Here is a 12657-nt window from a genome sequence, read left to right on the forward strand (position 1 = left end):
TCTCCATCAACGTGGATGTACGATAGCACCACCTATCGGAACCACGGATAAAAAATCTCCGTGTCAACATTGCGTTTGCTCCCTCAAACTCCTCCCTTTACCTTCATATGCAATTGTTTTACATTCCGCTGCTATACTCTTAGAATTGCATGTGTAGGTTGATTGCTTGACTTGTGCTAAGTTGCTAAAATCTGCCAAGAATTAAAATTGGGAAAAGGCTAGATTTTTATTTGGTCAAGTAGTCTAATCACCCCCCCTCTAGACATACTTTCGATCCTACATTATCAAGATTCATATTGGAAAACAAATATTTAATAGGAGTCACGTCAATCACTTTTAGATCTTCATCATTATTATCATGAAAACTAGAAGAACACGCTTTCACAAAGCAATCTTTTTTAGCACTCATCAATGGAAATTCTCATGGCTTTGAGAGACTCATTGATGTCATGCTTAGGTGGAATAGATCTAAGTTTCAAAGAATCAACATCAAGAGAAATTCTATCCATGTTCCTAGCCAACTCATCAATCTTAAGCAATTTTTCTTCAAGCAAAGCATTGAAATTCTTTTGTGAATTCATAAATCCTTTAACACTAGTCTCAAAATCAGAGGGCATCTTATCAAAATTTCCATAAGAGTTGTTGTAGGAATTACCATAATTATTAGAGGAATTACTAGGAAACGGCCTAGAATTAAAGTTTCCTCTATACGCGTTGTTACCAAAATTGTTCCTACCAACAAAATTTACATCCATAGATTCATTATTATTCTCAATTAAAGTGGACAAATGCATATCATTAGGATCAGAAGAAACACTTTTATTAGCAAACAATTTCATAAGTTCATCCATCTTTCCACTCAAAACATTAATCTCTTCAATAGCATGAACTTTTTTACTAGTGGATCTTTCGGTGTGCCATTGAGAATAATTAACCATAATATTGTCTAGGAGTTTAGTAGCTTCTCCTAAAGTGATTTCCATAAAAGTGCCTCCCGCAGCCGAATCTAAAAGATTTCTAGAAACAAAATTCAATCCGGCATAAATTTTTTGTATAATCATCCACAAATTCAAACCATGTGTAGGGCAATTATGTATCATTAATTTCATCCTCTCCCAAACTTGTGCAACATGCTCATGATCAAGTTGCTTAAAATTCATAATATCATTCCTAAGAGAGATGATCTTAGCAGGAGGAAAATACTTAGAGATAAAAGCATCGTTGCACTTATTCCATAAATCAATACTATTTTTAGGCAAAGAAGAGAACCAAGTTTTAGCACGATCTCTAAGCGAAAACGGAAATAGCTTCAATTTAACAATATCATTATCCACATTTTTCTTCTTTTGCATATCACACAAATCAACAAAGTTGTTTAGATGGGTAGCGGCATCTTCGCTAGGAAGGCCAAAAAATTGATCTTTCATAACAAGATTCAAAAAAGCGGTATTAATTTCACAAGATTCAGCATCGGTAGTAGGAGCAATTGGAGTGCTAATAAAATCATTGTTGTTAGTATTGGAAAAGTCACATAATTTAGTATTATCTTGAGCCATCGTGACAAACAATCGATCCAACACACAAGCACACAAGAGGCAAGCGAAAAGAGACGAACGGAAGAGGGGCGAAGAAAAGGCAAAGGTTTTCAAAAATCGTTTTAGAAGTGGGGGAGAGGAAAACGAGAGGCGAATGGCAAATAATGTAATGCGAGGGAGAAGAGTTTATGATGGGTACTTAGTATGTCTTGACTTGGCGTAGATCTCCCCGGCAATGGCGCAGAATCCTTCTTGTTACCTCTTGAGCATGCGTTGGTTTTCCCTTGAAGAGAAAAGGGTGATGTACCAAAGTAGCGTAAGTATTTCCCTAAGTTTTGAGAACCAAAGTATCAATCCAGTAGGAGACAACACACAAGTCACCTAGTACCTGCACAAACAATCAAGAACCTTGCAACCAACGCGATAAAGGGGTTGTCAATCCCTTCACGGCCACTCGCAAAAGTGAGATCTAATAGAGATAGTAAAGTAAATATTTTTGGTATTTTCTTGTATAGATTGGAAAGTAAAGATTGCAAAATAGTAAATGAGATGCGATGTAAATAAAAGAGATGTAATATAATAGGAAAGAGACCCGGGGGCCATAGGTTTCACTAGTGGCTTCTCTCAAGATAGTATGTATTACGGTGGGTGAACAAATTACTGTCGAGCAATTGATAGAAAAGCGCATAGTTATGAAGATATCTAAGGCAATGATCATGAATCTAGGCATCACGTCCATGTCAAGTAGATCGAAACGATTCTGCATCTACTCCTATTACTCCACACATCGACCGCTATCCAGCATGCATCTAGAGTATTAAGTTCATAAGAACGGAGTAACGCATTAAGCAAGATGACATGATGTAGAGGGATAAACTCAAGCAATATGATATAAACCCCATCTTTTTATCCTCGATGGCAACAATACAATACGTGCCTTGCTGCCCCTACTGTCACTGGGAAAGGACACCGCAAGATTGAAACCAAAGCTAATCACTTCTCCCATTGCAAGAAAGATCAATCTAGTAGGCCAAACTAAACCGATAATTCGAAGAGACTTGCAAAGATATCAAATCATGCATATAAGAATTCAGAGAAGAACCAAATAATATTCATAGATAACCTTGTTCATAAATCCACAATTCATCAGATCTCGGCAAACACACCGCAACGAGTATTACATCGAATAGATCTCCAAGAACACCGAGGAGAACTTTGTATTGACAATCAAAGAGAGAGAAGAAGCCATCTAGCTAATAACTATGGACCCGCAGGTCTGTGGTAAACTACTGACACTTCATCGGAGAGGCAATGGTGTTGATGTAGAAGCCCTCCGTGACCGATTCCCCCTCCGGTAGATCGCCGGAAAAGGCCCCAAGATGGGATCTCACGGGTACAGAAGATTGCGGCGGTGGAAAAGTGGTTTCGTGGCTCCCCCTCATGTTTCTAGGGTATAAGAGTATATATAGGCGAAAGAAGTACGCCGGTGGAGCGACGAGGGGCCCACGAGGGTGGGGGCACGCCTACCCCCTGGGCGCGCCCTCCTGCCTTGTGGATTCCTCGTGGAGTTCCAAACTTTGACTCCAAGTCTTCTGGATTGCTTTCGGTCCAAGAAAGATCCTCGCGAAGGTTTCATTCTGTTTGGACTCCGTTTGGTATTCCTTTTCTGCGAAACTCTAAAATAGGCAAAAAAACAGAAACTGTCATTGGGCCTCCGGTTAATAGGTTAGTCCCAAAAATAATATAAAAGAGCATATTAAAGCCCATTACACATCGAAAACAGATAATATAATAGCATGGAACAATAAAAAATTATAGATATGTTGGAGACCTATCAGAGCCAATCTTCTTGGACGAAATAGCCGATCGAAACGAGGCCTGGCGTACCGCAGAACGGAGGAAACGGCCTTGTGTTCAACCGGCCACGGTCAAAATGGGATCCTGTTCATCGGGAGGGGTCTGGCATACCGAGAAACGGAGGAAACGGACTTCTCCTGGACCTCCTACGGTCGGGTCCTGTTGATCGGGAGGGGTGTGGCGTACCGCAAAACAGAGGAATCAGACTTGTGTTGGAGCGCTACGGTCGAAACGGGGGTCCTGTTCATCGGGAGGGGTGTGGCGTACCGGAAAACAGACTCCACGGGCTACTGTTCATCTCCACCATCGACCTCCTCCAACCTCCACGGGCTACTGTTCATCCACCGTCGATCTCCTCTAGCCTCCACCTATGATTGTTCATCCACGGCATCTCCCCTCCTGCCTTCACCAACCACTGTTCATCCACGGGCTCCTGTACATCCAGCCTCCACCGCTCCTCCACCGGCTACTGTTCAACCAACCCTCTCCACGGGGTCCTGTTCAATCACCCCTCCATGGGCTATTGTTCATCCAGCCCTCCACCGGCTACTGTTCAACCAGCCCTCCACGGGGTCGTCCTGTTCATCCATCCCTCCACGGAGTCCTGTTCATCCGGCGGTAACGACCTCTACTACCACGGGGTCCTGTTCGTCCAACCCCCCACCGGGAACTGTTCATCCAACCCTCCCCCTCCCCCCAACAACGCTCACTGTTCATCAAGAGGCAGTAGGTTCGATCGGCTTCAGTTAGCAGCAGTAGCGAAGGAATCGCTCGATCGGGTTCAGTTAACAACCAGATCGATCGATCGCTCGGGTTCAATAACGTGTAGCCTGCAGTGCAATCGCTCGGGTTCAGTAGGCGAACGCCACGCTTGGGTTCAGTTAGAGACCAATGCCTCGCACGTGTTCGAGAGAAACGCGCATCGCTCGGCCCCCGACCACCCACCGTAACCGGGAACTCCCTTATATTTTCCTCGCCCTCGCTTTTACCATGGTTTTTTTGTCATGGACGGCCCAAAGAATGTCATGCAGCTGCATCTCCGGCCCGCCCAGCATGAAAAGCCCATTTTCTGTCATGATTTTTTGTCATAGAAGTAGGAGCCCACCACATCTATGATGATACCGGGTTTTGTCACAATTATCATCATAGAAGTGTCATAAGCATGACAGAAAAAAATTCGTTCGGCCCAAAATGTCACGGATGTGTCTTTTTTTTATAGTGACGAGGGATCGACATTTAACTACCCCTTGGGACGGAAGGTAGCCATCAGTCTAGAGCTCGGTGATAGTACTGACGGCAATAATGGAGGGCATCCATTGCCCTCTCGTGCTGGCAGCCTTCTCCTCGAATCCCTGCGCGGCGACTTTCCCCTTGCCGGCCATCCCTTTGTGATAGAGAAAGAAAGATATGAAAAGGACCGAAGGTGGGGCGTGACACAGATCTCTGGGCGTTTGAGCTTGGGGGAGTTTTGGGCAATGGAACAGAGAAGCAAGCGTGAGATGAACTGGATTCATCCATCCCTTTTATATCCCAGTAAAAATGTTAAGCGATGCCACGCCGCGTAGTAAATCCATCAGTTCACGATACGACGTGCAGTATATGCATGCGCGTTTCAAGGGCTTTCATTGATGATGTTGCCAAAAATCCCGAGGATGATCCCTTTATCGATGAGACGTGCCAATGGAAACGGCCTCAAGCCATGATAAATTCGGCTTAATGACTACTGATGGGACCTCTCGGTTCCACGATAAGTTGTGGCGGTTCAGTTTTCGGGCAAAAGCTGTCAGGGCACGACCAAATCGATCCACTACTCTCACATAACATTCCTTCATTGTTAAGCTAAAGGGGTCTTTCGATCCGATAAAAAATACACTATTCTCATAGAAGGCCTTGTTAAAAGACGCGTCGATTACCTAGAGTATATCATTGCCCGGGTTTACACATGGATGTAGTAGAAGAAGAAGCAGGATATAAAAGGTTAATGAGGGCTTTGGATCCCAAAGAGTCCTCAGATATGGTGTCAAATTGGAAGATTGAACTCACCTGTGAAGCCGAAGACCAAGAAGACGAAGCTGTCCCGAGGAGTGATCCATAGTTCTCAGCTTGAAGACTAGTTCAGGGCTACTGACGGTGTCCTGGATTAGGAGGTACACACCACGTCGGCCTATCCTTTATGGGCCGGGCTGAGGACCACCAACAATTGCAGAATGGGCCACGTAATCGAGGGCCCTCGACGTACTCAAGATGGAATCCTCTGAAGACTTGGTGTATACTTCAAGACATATTCAAATATTCGACATGTTTATCTCTAGATGCAACCGACCATGTGTAACCCTAGGTGCCCTTGGTCCCTATATAAGCCGAGGGTTTTAGTCTGTAGAGGCAGGTTATATTCATTCATACGATCTCGAGGTAGATCATCCTATACTTTGTACCCCATCCACAATCAATACAATACAAGCATGACGTAGGGTTTTACCTCTTCGAGAGGGCCCGAAGCTGGGTAAATATTATGCATCTCTACTTCCTGTTACCATCAAGTCAAAGATCACCAGCTCGGGACCCAGTACCCGAGATCTGCCGGATTTAGCTCCGACACCTGGACCCCTACCGAGGGATCTGACGGTATTCCGCACCGCCATCCACCACCGCCATTGACAGGAAGAGAACGTCCCAACAAAGCCGAAAGCGGCCACAGGTCGCCACCGGCTTACCGCCCGCCTCACGCTACCCTAAGCGTGAGATGATGGCCAGTCGGCCAAAATGGACGCAACGCTGCTAGTGCGCAACACATCCAGTGTGCCGCATGAGATACAAACTTATATGAAAATGCATCTACCTTAACCAAATGACCAAAACACCCACAGAACACCCCGACTCACGCAAGACACACGGACTTGCGTGAACAGAAACAATCCGACACGCCATGAACGAGGTTGCGCCCGCGCGTACCCTGGTGGAGACAGCGAGCAGTCACAGGCAGGTGCCATGTGTGAGCTCGCGGGCGCCACGCAAGCCCTGGATGTGGCGACCGAACCAGCCCGGCGCGGGTATAGGTGGGCCCACGAGAACAGACAGGCAGGGCCCGTGCGCGAGCCGGTATCCTAGGTGGCACCCACGACCTACCAGTGAGGTGACAACGCCCCCCCCCCCCTTTGCGCACGGAGTACCACGAGAAGAGGCTCTCACGGGCGTGACCGAAGCCGCCCCATGACGATGGCCTCGCACGCCACCGGGAAACGGACGGCACGGACAACCTCCTTGCCCGGGAAGCCCCTAGGAGGTAGGTACTCCAGCATTCTTTATAGGGGTATAATGTTATGGTTTGTTTCAACAGCATCATTTGGAGCAGAGAAAAGAATAAAAATTGTAGGGCATGTGAAAAAGCAAACACTTCTCCCGTACCAAAACCCTTCTCTCTTCTACCCTAATCATTTTTAGAGCATCAACCTCTTCATCATCATTTCAAGATACTCTACAAACGACTCAATCAGTCAGAGATCCAGGTGTCACCCATTGTAATCTTAATCAGTGTGAAGATGGACTAAATTACCAACATTTAGACCCGAAGGTATCTAGGTGGCGCTCGCTGTCATCTTAGTCAGCGTTAATGCGATGTTGACGCTAGATATTTAACCCTGCACTAGACGCCACGCCACCACTCCACGGCCCCTACCGCTCCTCGGAAATGAAATGGTGAGTCGTCAGCGCGCCACGCACACGCACGGCCTCCGTTGTCTTAATCTCGAGATTAAACCGGAAAGCAAACTCTAATAAATCCCCCACCCCCGGATCGACAAAGCTTCCCATTCCTCCGCATCGGCAGGCAGCAGCAAAACAACAGCCCAATCGAGGGTCACTCCACACCACCACCACTCTCTTCCCCCAATCCCCTCCTCCTCCCCGAAACCCTAGCTGGAATGGAGCCCAAATCCACCACCCCTCCGCCGCCGGGCCCCGTGCTGGGCGCGCCCGTCGGCTACCCGCCGGCCGCCGTCTACCCGGCCGCCCCGCCCCCCGGCTACCCGCACGCGCCGGCCCTCTACGCGCCCCAGCCGCCCCCCGCCGCCGTCGCCGCCGCGTCGCAGCAGACCGCCGCGCAGCAGCAGCAGCAGCTGCAGGTGTTCTGGGCGGAGCAGTACCGCGAGATCGAGGCCACCACCGACTTCAAGAACCACAACCTGCCCCTCGCCCGCATCAAGAAGATCATGAAGGCCGACGAGGACGTCCGCATGATCGCCGCCGAGGCGCCCGTCGTCTTCGCCCGGGCCTGCGAGATGTTCATCCTCGAGCTCACCCACCGCGGCTGGGCGCACGCCGAGGAGAACAAGCGCCGCACGCTGCAGAAGTCCGACATCGCCGCCGCCATCGCCCGCACCGAGGTCTTCGACTTCCTGGTGGACATCGTGCCGCGGGACGAGGCCAAGGACGCCGAGGCGGCCGTCGCCGCCGGGATGCCCCACCCCGCCGCCGGCATGCCCGCCGCCGACATGGGGTACTACTACGTCCCGCAGCAGTAACACCTGCAGTATGTTACAGCGGATTTAAGTTGCATCTAAGATTGTGCTGTTGATTTAGTGCTCTCCTATGTTTGTTTGTTCACCGCTGAATAATTTAAGATGTTGCCATTATTTGAGGGGCCTCCTCTATGTTACAAGTGATTCGATCCGAGAAGAACCCGGCTAGGTTCTTCTGATCGAGGCAGGCCGTATGATGCTCATGCATGTCTAACTGATAAGATAATTTATGTTGTGCCATTTCTCTGATTACTTTTGTTCATCGTAATTTGCAGTGAAATGGTTTGTTGTATATTCCATCTAACTATGACCCCGCTGTATTTTAGGCATTTAGGTTGCACAATCAAATATTACAACAACTATGGGCCAGGTGTTCGTATAACTTTTAGCTTTTATGTGCATGTTTAATTGGTACAGCCTTTGCTATATATTCGGATAATTCAGATACATGTTTCTTTTATACAGATGCATGTTTTTTTATAGAGATCCATGCTTCTTTGGTAAGTGTATACTACCAAGGGCGTATCGCTGTTCCATGTATGATGTAAAATTTAGTCATAGGAACTGAAATTCATATGGCCGTAGGGACTGGAATTGAAGTTTTGTTAGTTCAATGTGATTCTTGATGTTACTTGCAAAACCTGTAACACATCATAGGAATGGGGAATTTGCAATGCAAACTCCTGACATTTTCTTTGGTTAAACTATATAAACTTTGCTTTATTCTCTTTGAGGTTCTAATTCCTCAGGGCACTTTGGTTAAAGATGGATTGATTAGTTATGAGCAACTGACCAGCTACCAACGAACTTTTTTGAAACTAGAAAAATGTATGTTTTATATACCAAACAGCTTTGCGTGTTCATTCTCTTATACTATTATGTTGGGCTCCGTATGGTATCCAGCGACTGTGAATTGGACTTGTTGTGCTGCAGCCTGCAGCGACAGACACTCGGCACCTGACCAAACCGAATACCCCCTATGTGGTCAATTAACTGGGCCAGCCAATTAGTCAATCTGACAGCTGATAAAATGCTGAAATTTCAGATGGACCGATTAACTGGCAGAGGAGGGTGTGTATGTTGTTGTGATGCTACTGGTTGGCTATCTGCATTGCTGCCCTGTCCTCTCCTCTGTGTACACTACTACCGCTGCAAGTGTTGCATCTTTGAAAATAAATTTGGATGATATGGGGTGGCCTAGGGTAATACCAAGATATGTACTCCCTCTGATCCGTATTAATATAAGAGAATGGACAATTAATATGGATCGAAGGGAGTAGCAAACTTTGGGAAATGATTGTTTGCCAAAGACAATTTTGCTGTGCATCAGATATGTTCTGTTGTGGAGTCATTGACGCTTGCTTGCTTTTGCTCGGAAAATATATGCTGAAATCAGAATTTTGGAGTTTGATTGCAGGGAGAATTGTATGACGGATTTCTTTACCAAATGGCTCTTTCAGACTTTGCCTTGGAAAACTGGTTACATTTGCAGATGTCATTTTTTGTACAGAGATTCAATCTAACTAATATCAGAAACAACACTTAGGACCTGTTCGGAGCCCCTCCGCTCCGTGAGGCTGCTCCCGGAGCTGACGGAGTTCTAGTTAAAAAATGCAGAGCCAGCGAAACGGTACTCCCCATATTCTCAATTTGCACGGAGCGGGCAGGCTGCCGAACAGCGCCTTAAAGGACAAGGATATCTGACTATTTGTTCTAGTGGTCCATATGCCTGAACCAAAGGATTGTATCAATCTGACGATTTGTTCTTGAAGTTTGATAAAAACTGAAGAAGTAAAAGAGCCCTAACAATTGAAAATCCATTTCTGCACCCGAGCTCATCTGCACCCGTGCTGACGAAAAAAATAAAAACAAATACTAGAAAAGTTCAAAAAATTCCAAATAAAATTTGTGTGGTAGACAATTTGATGCGTGAGGCTCGCTTCAAATTTCAAGTCGTTTGGACATACGAGCAGCTCTTAGCAAAAAAGACAAATTGGGGTCTGTAAAAATGTTTACTGTTTATGTATTGTTTTGGCCCGATTTGTCTTTTTTGCTGAGAGCTGCTCATATGCCCAAATGACTTGAAATTTGGGGCGGGCCTCACGCATCAAATTTTCTATCACACAAATTTTATTTGGAATTTTTTGAATTTGTTTTGAATTTTTTATGAATTGTTTTTTAACCGGGTGCAGATGAGCCTGGACAAACTTTTCATACTAGCGGTGAAGACAGAATGGCCAAATTAGCATTTCATTTTGAGTTGCAGCTACTACTGATGAATCATACAAAAAAGCTTTGAACCCTTTCAACATCTCAGGGGAGAGAAAAATAATGTGAATGGTCTCTAATCATCAGAGCACAAGTAGAGAAACAGTGATTTGCACTATGCAAACAAGACTTCTGTTCTCTCTCGTTTCCTCCGAATCAGCTCAGCACGAAGCTTGTGACCTTGCAATTAGGAAAGCAGAAATTTGTCACGGATCAAAAACAACGTTTTAGGCACCGAGCATATCAATCATCAAAACTCTTCGTATGCACTCCCCTTGCCACTCTGGGTGGTCTGATGTTAGAACAACAATCCGGCTTGGTGCAATCCTTTGGAAGTAAGTATCAGGTGTGAACCACGTTACGGTGAAGATTATGTTGAAACCATGTTTAGAAGTTCTATAAAATTGTACCCAAAAAAAACATACAGGTTGATGTTCCAGAAGTATGCAAAATTTCAAGGTTCAGCACATAATCATTTTGTAGATATGTGAATAAAATAAATTCATCAATAAGGTTGTTGAAATTGATTTTTCTTGATTTTCACAGGTTTCCACTCCAAGATAGTCTGGGATGACTCCTAGGATTCCAGTAACAGTGTGCAGGCTGGACTCAGCACACAAAGAAAAAGCCTACAATACATAATAGTGTGTAATGACGCAATCACGATGACAATAAGCTTCGACAACAGAACAACCACAAGACAACAGAACAACCACAACGACGAGTGCATCATCGAACAAATTCTTTCAAATTTTTGGAGTCGTCAAAACAACAGGATTGCAGGGAGAATTGGGTTGAAGAGCACATGGAGAATTCCTAATTCTAGCACATGGAGTATAAAGCAGGAAGTCAGAATAACCGTATGCGATTTCCCTTTTTGAGTTGCAGCTGCTATGAATGGATCATACAAGTAAGCTTTGAATCGTTACAAAGAGTACATCTCGGGGCGGAGAAAAAATGTTGGAAATTCTCTGATCATCGGAGCACAAGCAGTGTTCTGTCTATGCAAATAACACCATGAAGCCTGCGGCCCTAGAAGCACATCGTTTCCTCCGAATCAATTCACCAGGAAGCCTGCGACCCTGGAATTAGAGAAGCGTTATTTCGTCATGGATCAGAACAAATTTGAAGCGTAAAATGTTTCAGCCATACCAAATCTGCTGGTGTGGGGATTAGTCATGAATTTTCAGAAGATCTGATCCACACAGAGTAAACAAGAGGTAAATTCAACTCACCGAAAACTCAGATCGGTTGTGTCCTAGGCGCACAGGATGAGCTTGCCGGTGGGTAAGGCTACGGCGGCGACGGCGAGGAGGCATGCGGTGACGACGTTCCGGTAGCACCACCGGAGCGGGCCCCACGCCCCCGCGCCCTCGACGCTGGCGCAGTTGGTCCTCGTCACCCCGCACTGCGGCTCCTTGGACAGGTCGAACGAGGCGCCCTTCATGCGCAGCTCCTGCACGCACCGCGCGAGGGCCCGGGCGTCGCCGCGCTCCCGCCGCAGCCGCCGCGCGGCGCGCCAGTAGGCGCAGACGCGGAGCTGCACGGCCGCCGCGAGCGCGAGGGAGGCGGCCAGCGACAGGGACGACGGCGCCCACCACCTCCCGCAGGCGCGCGACGGGGGGCCGCCCGCGACGGAGGCGGCGAAGAGGAGCGCGAGGGAGAGGCCGTGGAGGGCGAGGAAGGCCGCGCAGAGGTAGAAGGCGTCCCGCCGCGCCGCGTCCATGACCGCCTCGAGCGCGCACGCGCGGCGGTTGAGGCGGGACTCCTCCCGCTGCCACAGCTTGAGCAGCAGCAGGTGGCCCCCGCTGTCGGCGATCTCGCCCAGCGGGTGGTGCCCCGACGCCGCCTTGCCGAGGAACGCGCCGCTGGCTGGCTCCGCTCCGTCGCCGGTGACCGGGATCTCCACGACGTGGGCGTCGTTTTTGGTGGGCTCCGCCGCCATTGGAAGTTGCGTTCTGAATTGGAAGGTTTTGAGTTGATATGAGATCGGACTCGGAAGGCAGAAATGGAAATGAGGGAGTAGAAGCGTGATGATCCGGTGTTGGGTAGTCGCGCTCGCGCGGCTTAAGGAAGGAAGGGAAGGGGTCGTGTGCGCCCAACGGTCGAGTACTTTAGTGAGGCACGCAACGGTCGAATTTTCGCTGGGCCTCACGGCGGTGGCCCTTTCACATGTTCATCTAATTATCTTATCATCAATAATTTCTCAAAAAAAAATCTAATCATCAATGATTACTCAAAATATCCCTAACAGATCGTTTGGCACCCGGGCTTTCATTTCATTTGATAGAAATGAAATGAAATCTCATTCCAAGGAGGATTTCATTTTGTGGGATTTGGATTCCAAGTTCAATTTTCTTATTTGGCTGCCATAGGGGATTTGTGAAATAAATGCCATATGCTGTTTGGCTGCTATGTGCATATCTCAATATCTACAATCAACACATTTACAATCTAAAAATGATAATCAGCCCCCCAAA

At 47.1% G+C, this 12657-nt stretch overlaps 2 protein-coding genes across 2 annotated transcripts; one reads left to right on the top strand and one right to left on the bottom strand.

Annotated features, from left to right (window-relative positions):
- The first annotated feature begins 7194 nt into the window (after window positions 1-7194).
- On the top strand, window positions 7195-8158 carry LOC123167754 (nuclear transcription factor Y subunit C-6). Its single transcript, XM_044585619.1, has one exon. It carries the CDS (start codon window positions 7313-7315, stop codon window positions 7910-7912), a length of 600 nt encoding a protein of 199 aa, XP_044441554.1. The 5' UTR covers window positions 7195-7312; the 3' UTR covers window positions 7913-8158.
- A 2666-nt stretch (window positions 8159-10824) lies between these two features.
- Window positions 10825-12245, bottom strand: LOC123165868 (uncharacterized). The gene is made up of 2 exons (XM_044583607.1): window positions 11413-12245; window positions 10825-11259 (listed from the first exon to the last, which is right to left on the bottom strand). Exon 1 carries the CDS (start codon window positions 12120-12122, stop codon window positions 11436-11438), a length of 687 nt encoding a protein of 228 aa, XP_044439542.1. The 5' UTR covers window positions 12123-12245; the 3' UTR covers window positions 10825-11259; window positions 11413-11435.
- Window positions 12246-12657: the final 412 nt, after the last annotated feature.

The sequence above is a fragment of the Triticum aestivum genome, chromosome 7D (genome assembly GCF_018294505.1).
Source record: "Triticum aestivum cultivar Chinese Spring chromosome 7D, IWGSC CS RefSeq v2.1, whole genome shotgun sequence".
NCBI classification, from domain to species: Eukaryota; Viridiplantae; Streptophyta; class Magnoliopsida; order Poales; family Poaceae; genus Triticum; species Triticum aestivum.

Excerpts from the sequence above, each read along its gene's own strand:
- LOC123167754 (XM_044585619.1), top strand. The coding sequence starts at position 7,313 with ATGGAGCCCAAATCCACCACCCCTCCGCCGCCGGGCCCCGTGCTGGGC.
- LOC123165868 (XM_044583607.1), bottom strand. The coding sequence starts at position 12,122 with ATGGCGGCGGAGCCCACCAAAAACGACGCCCACGTCGTGGAGATCCCG.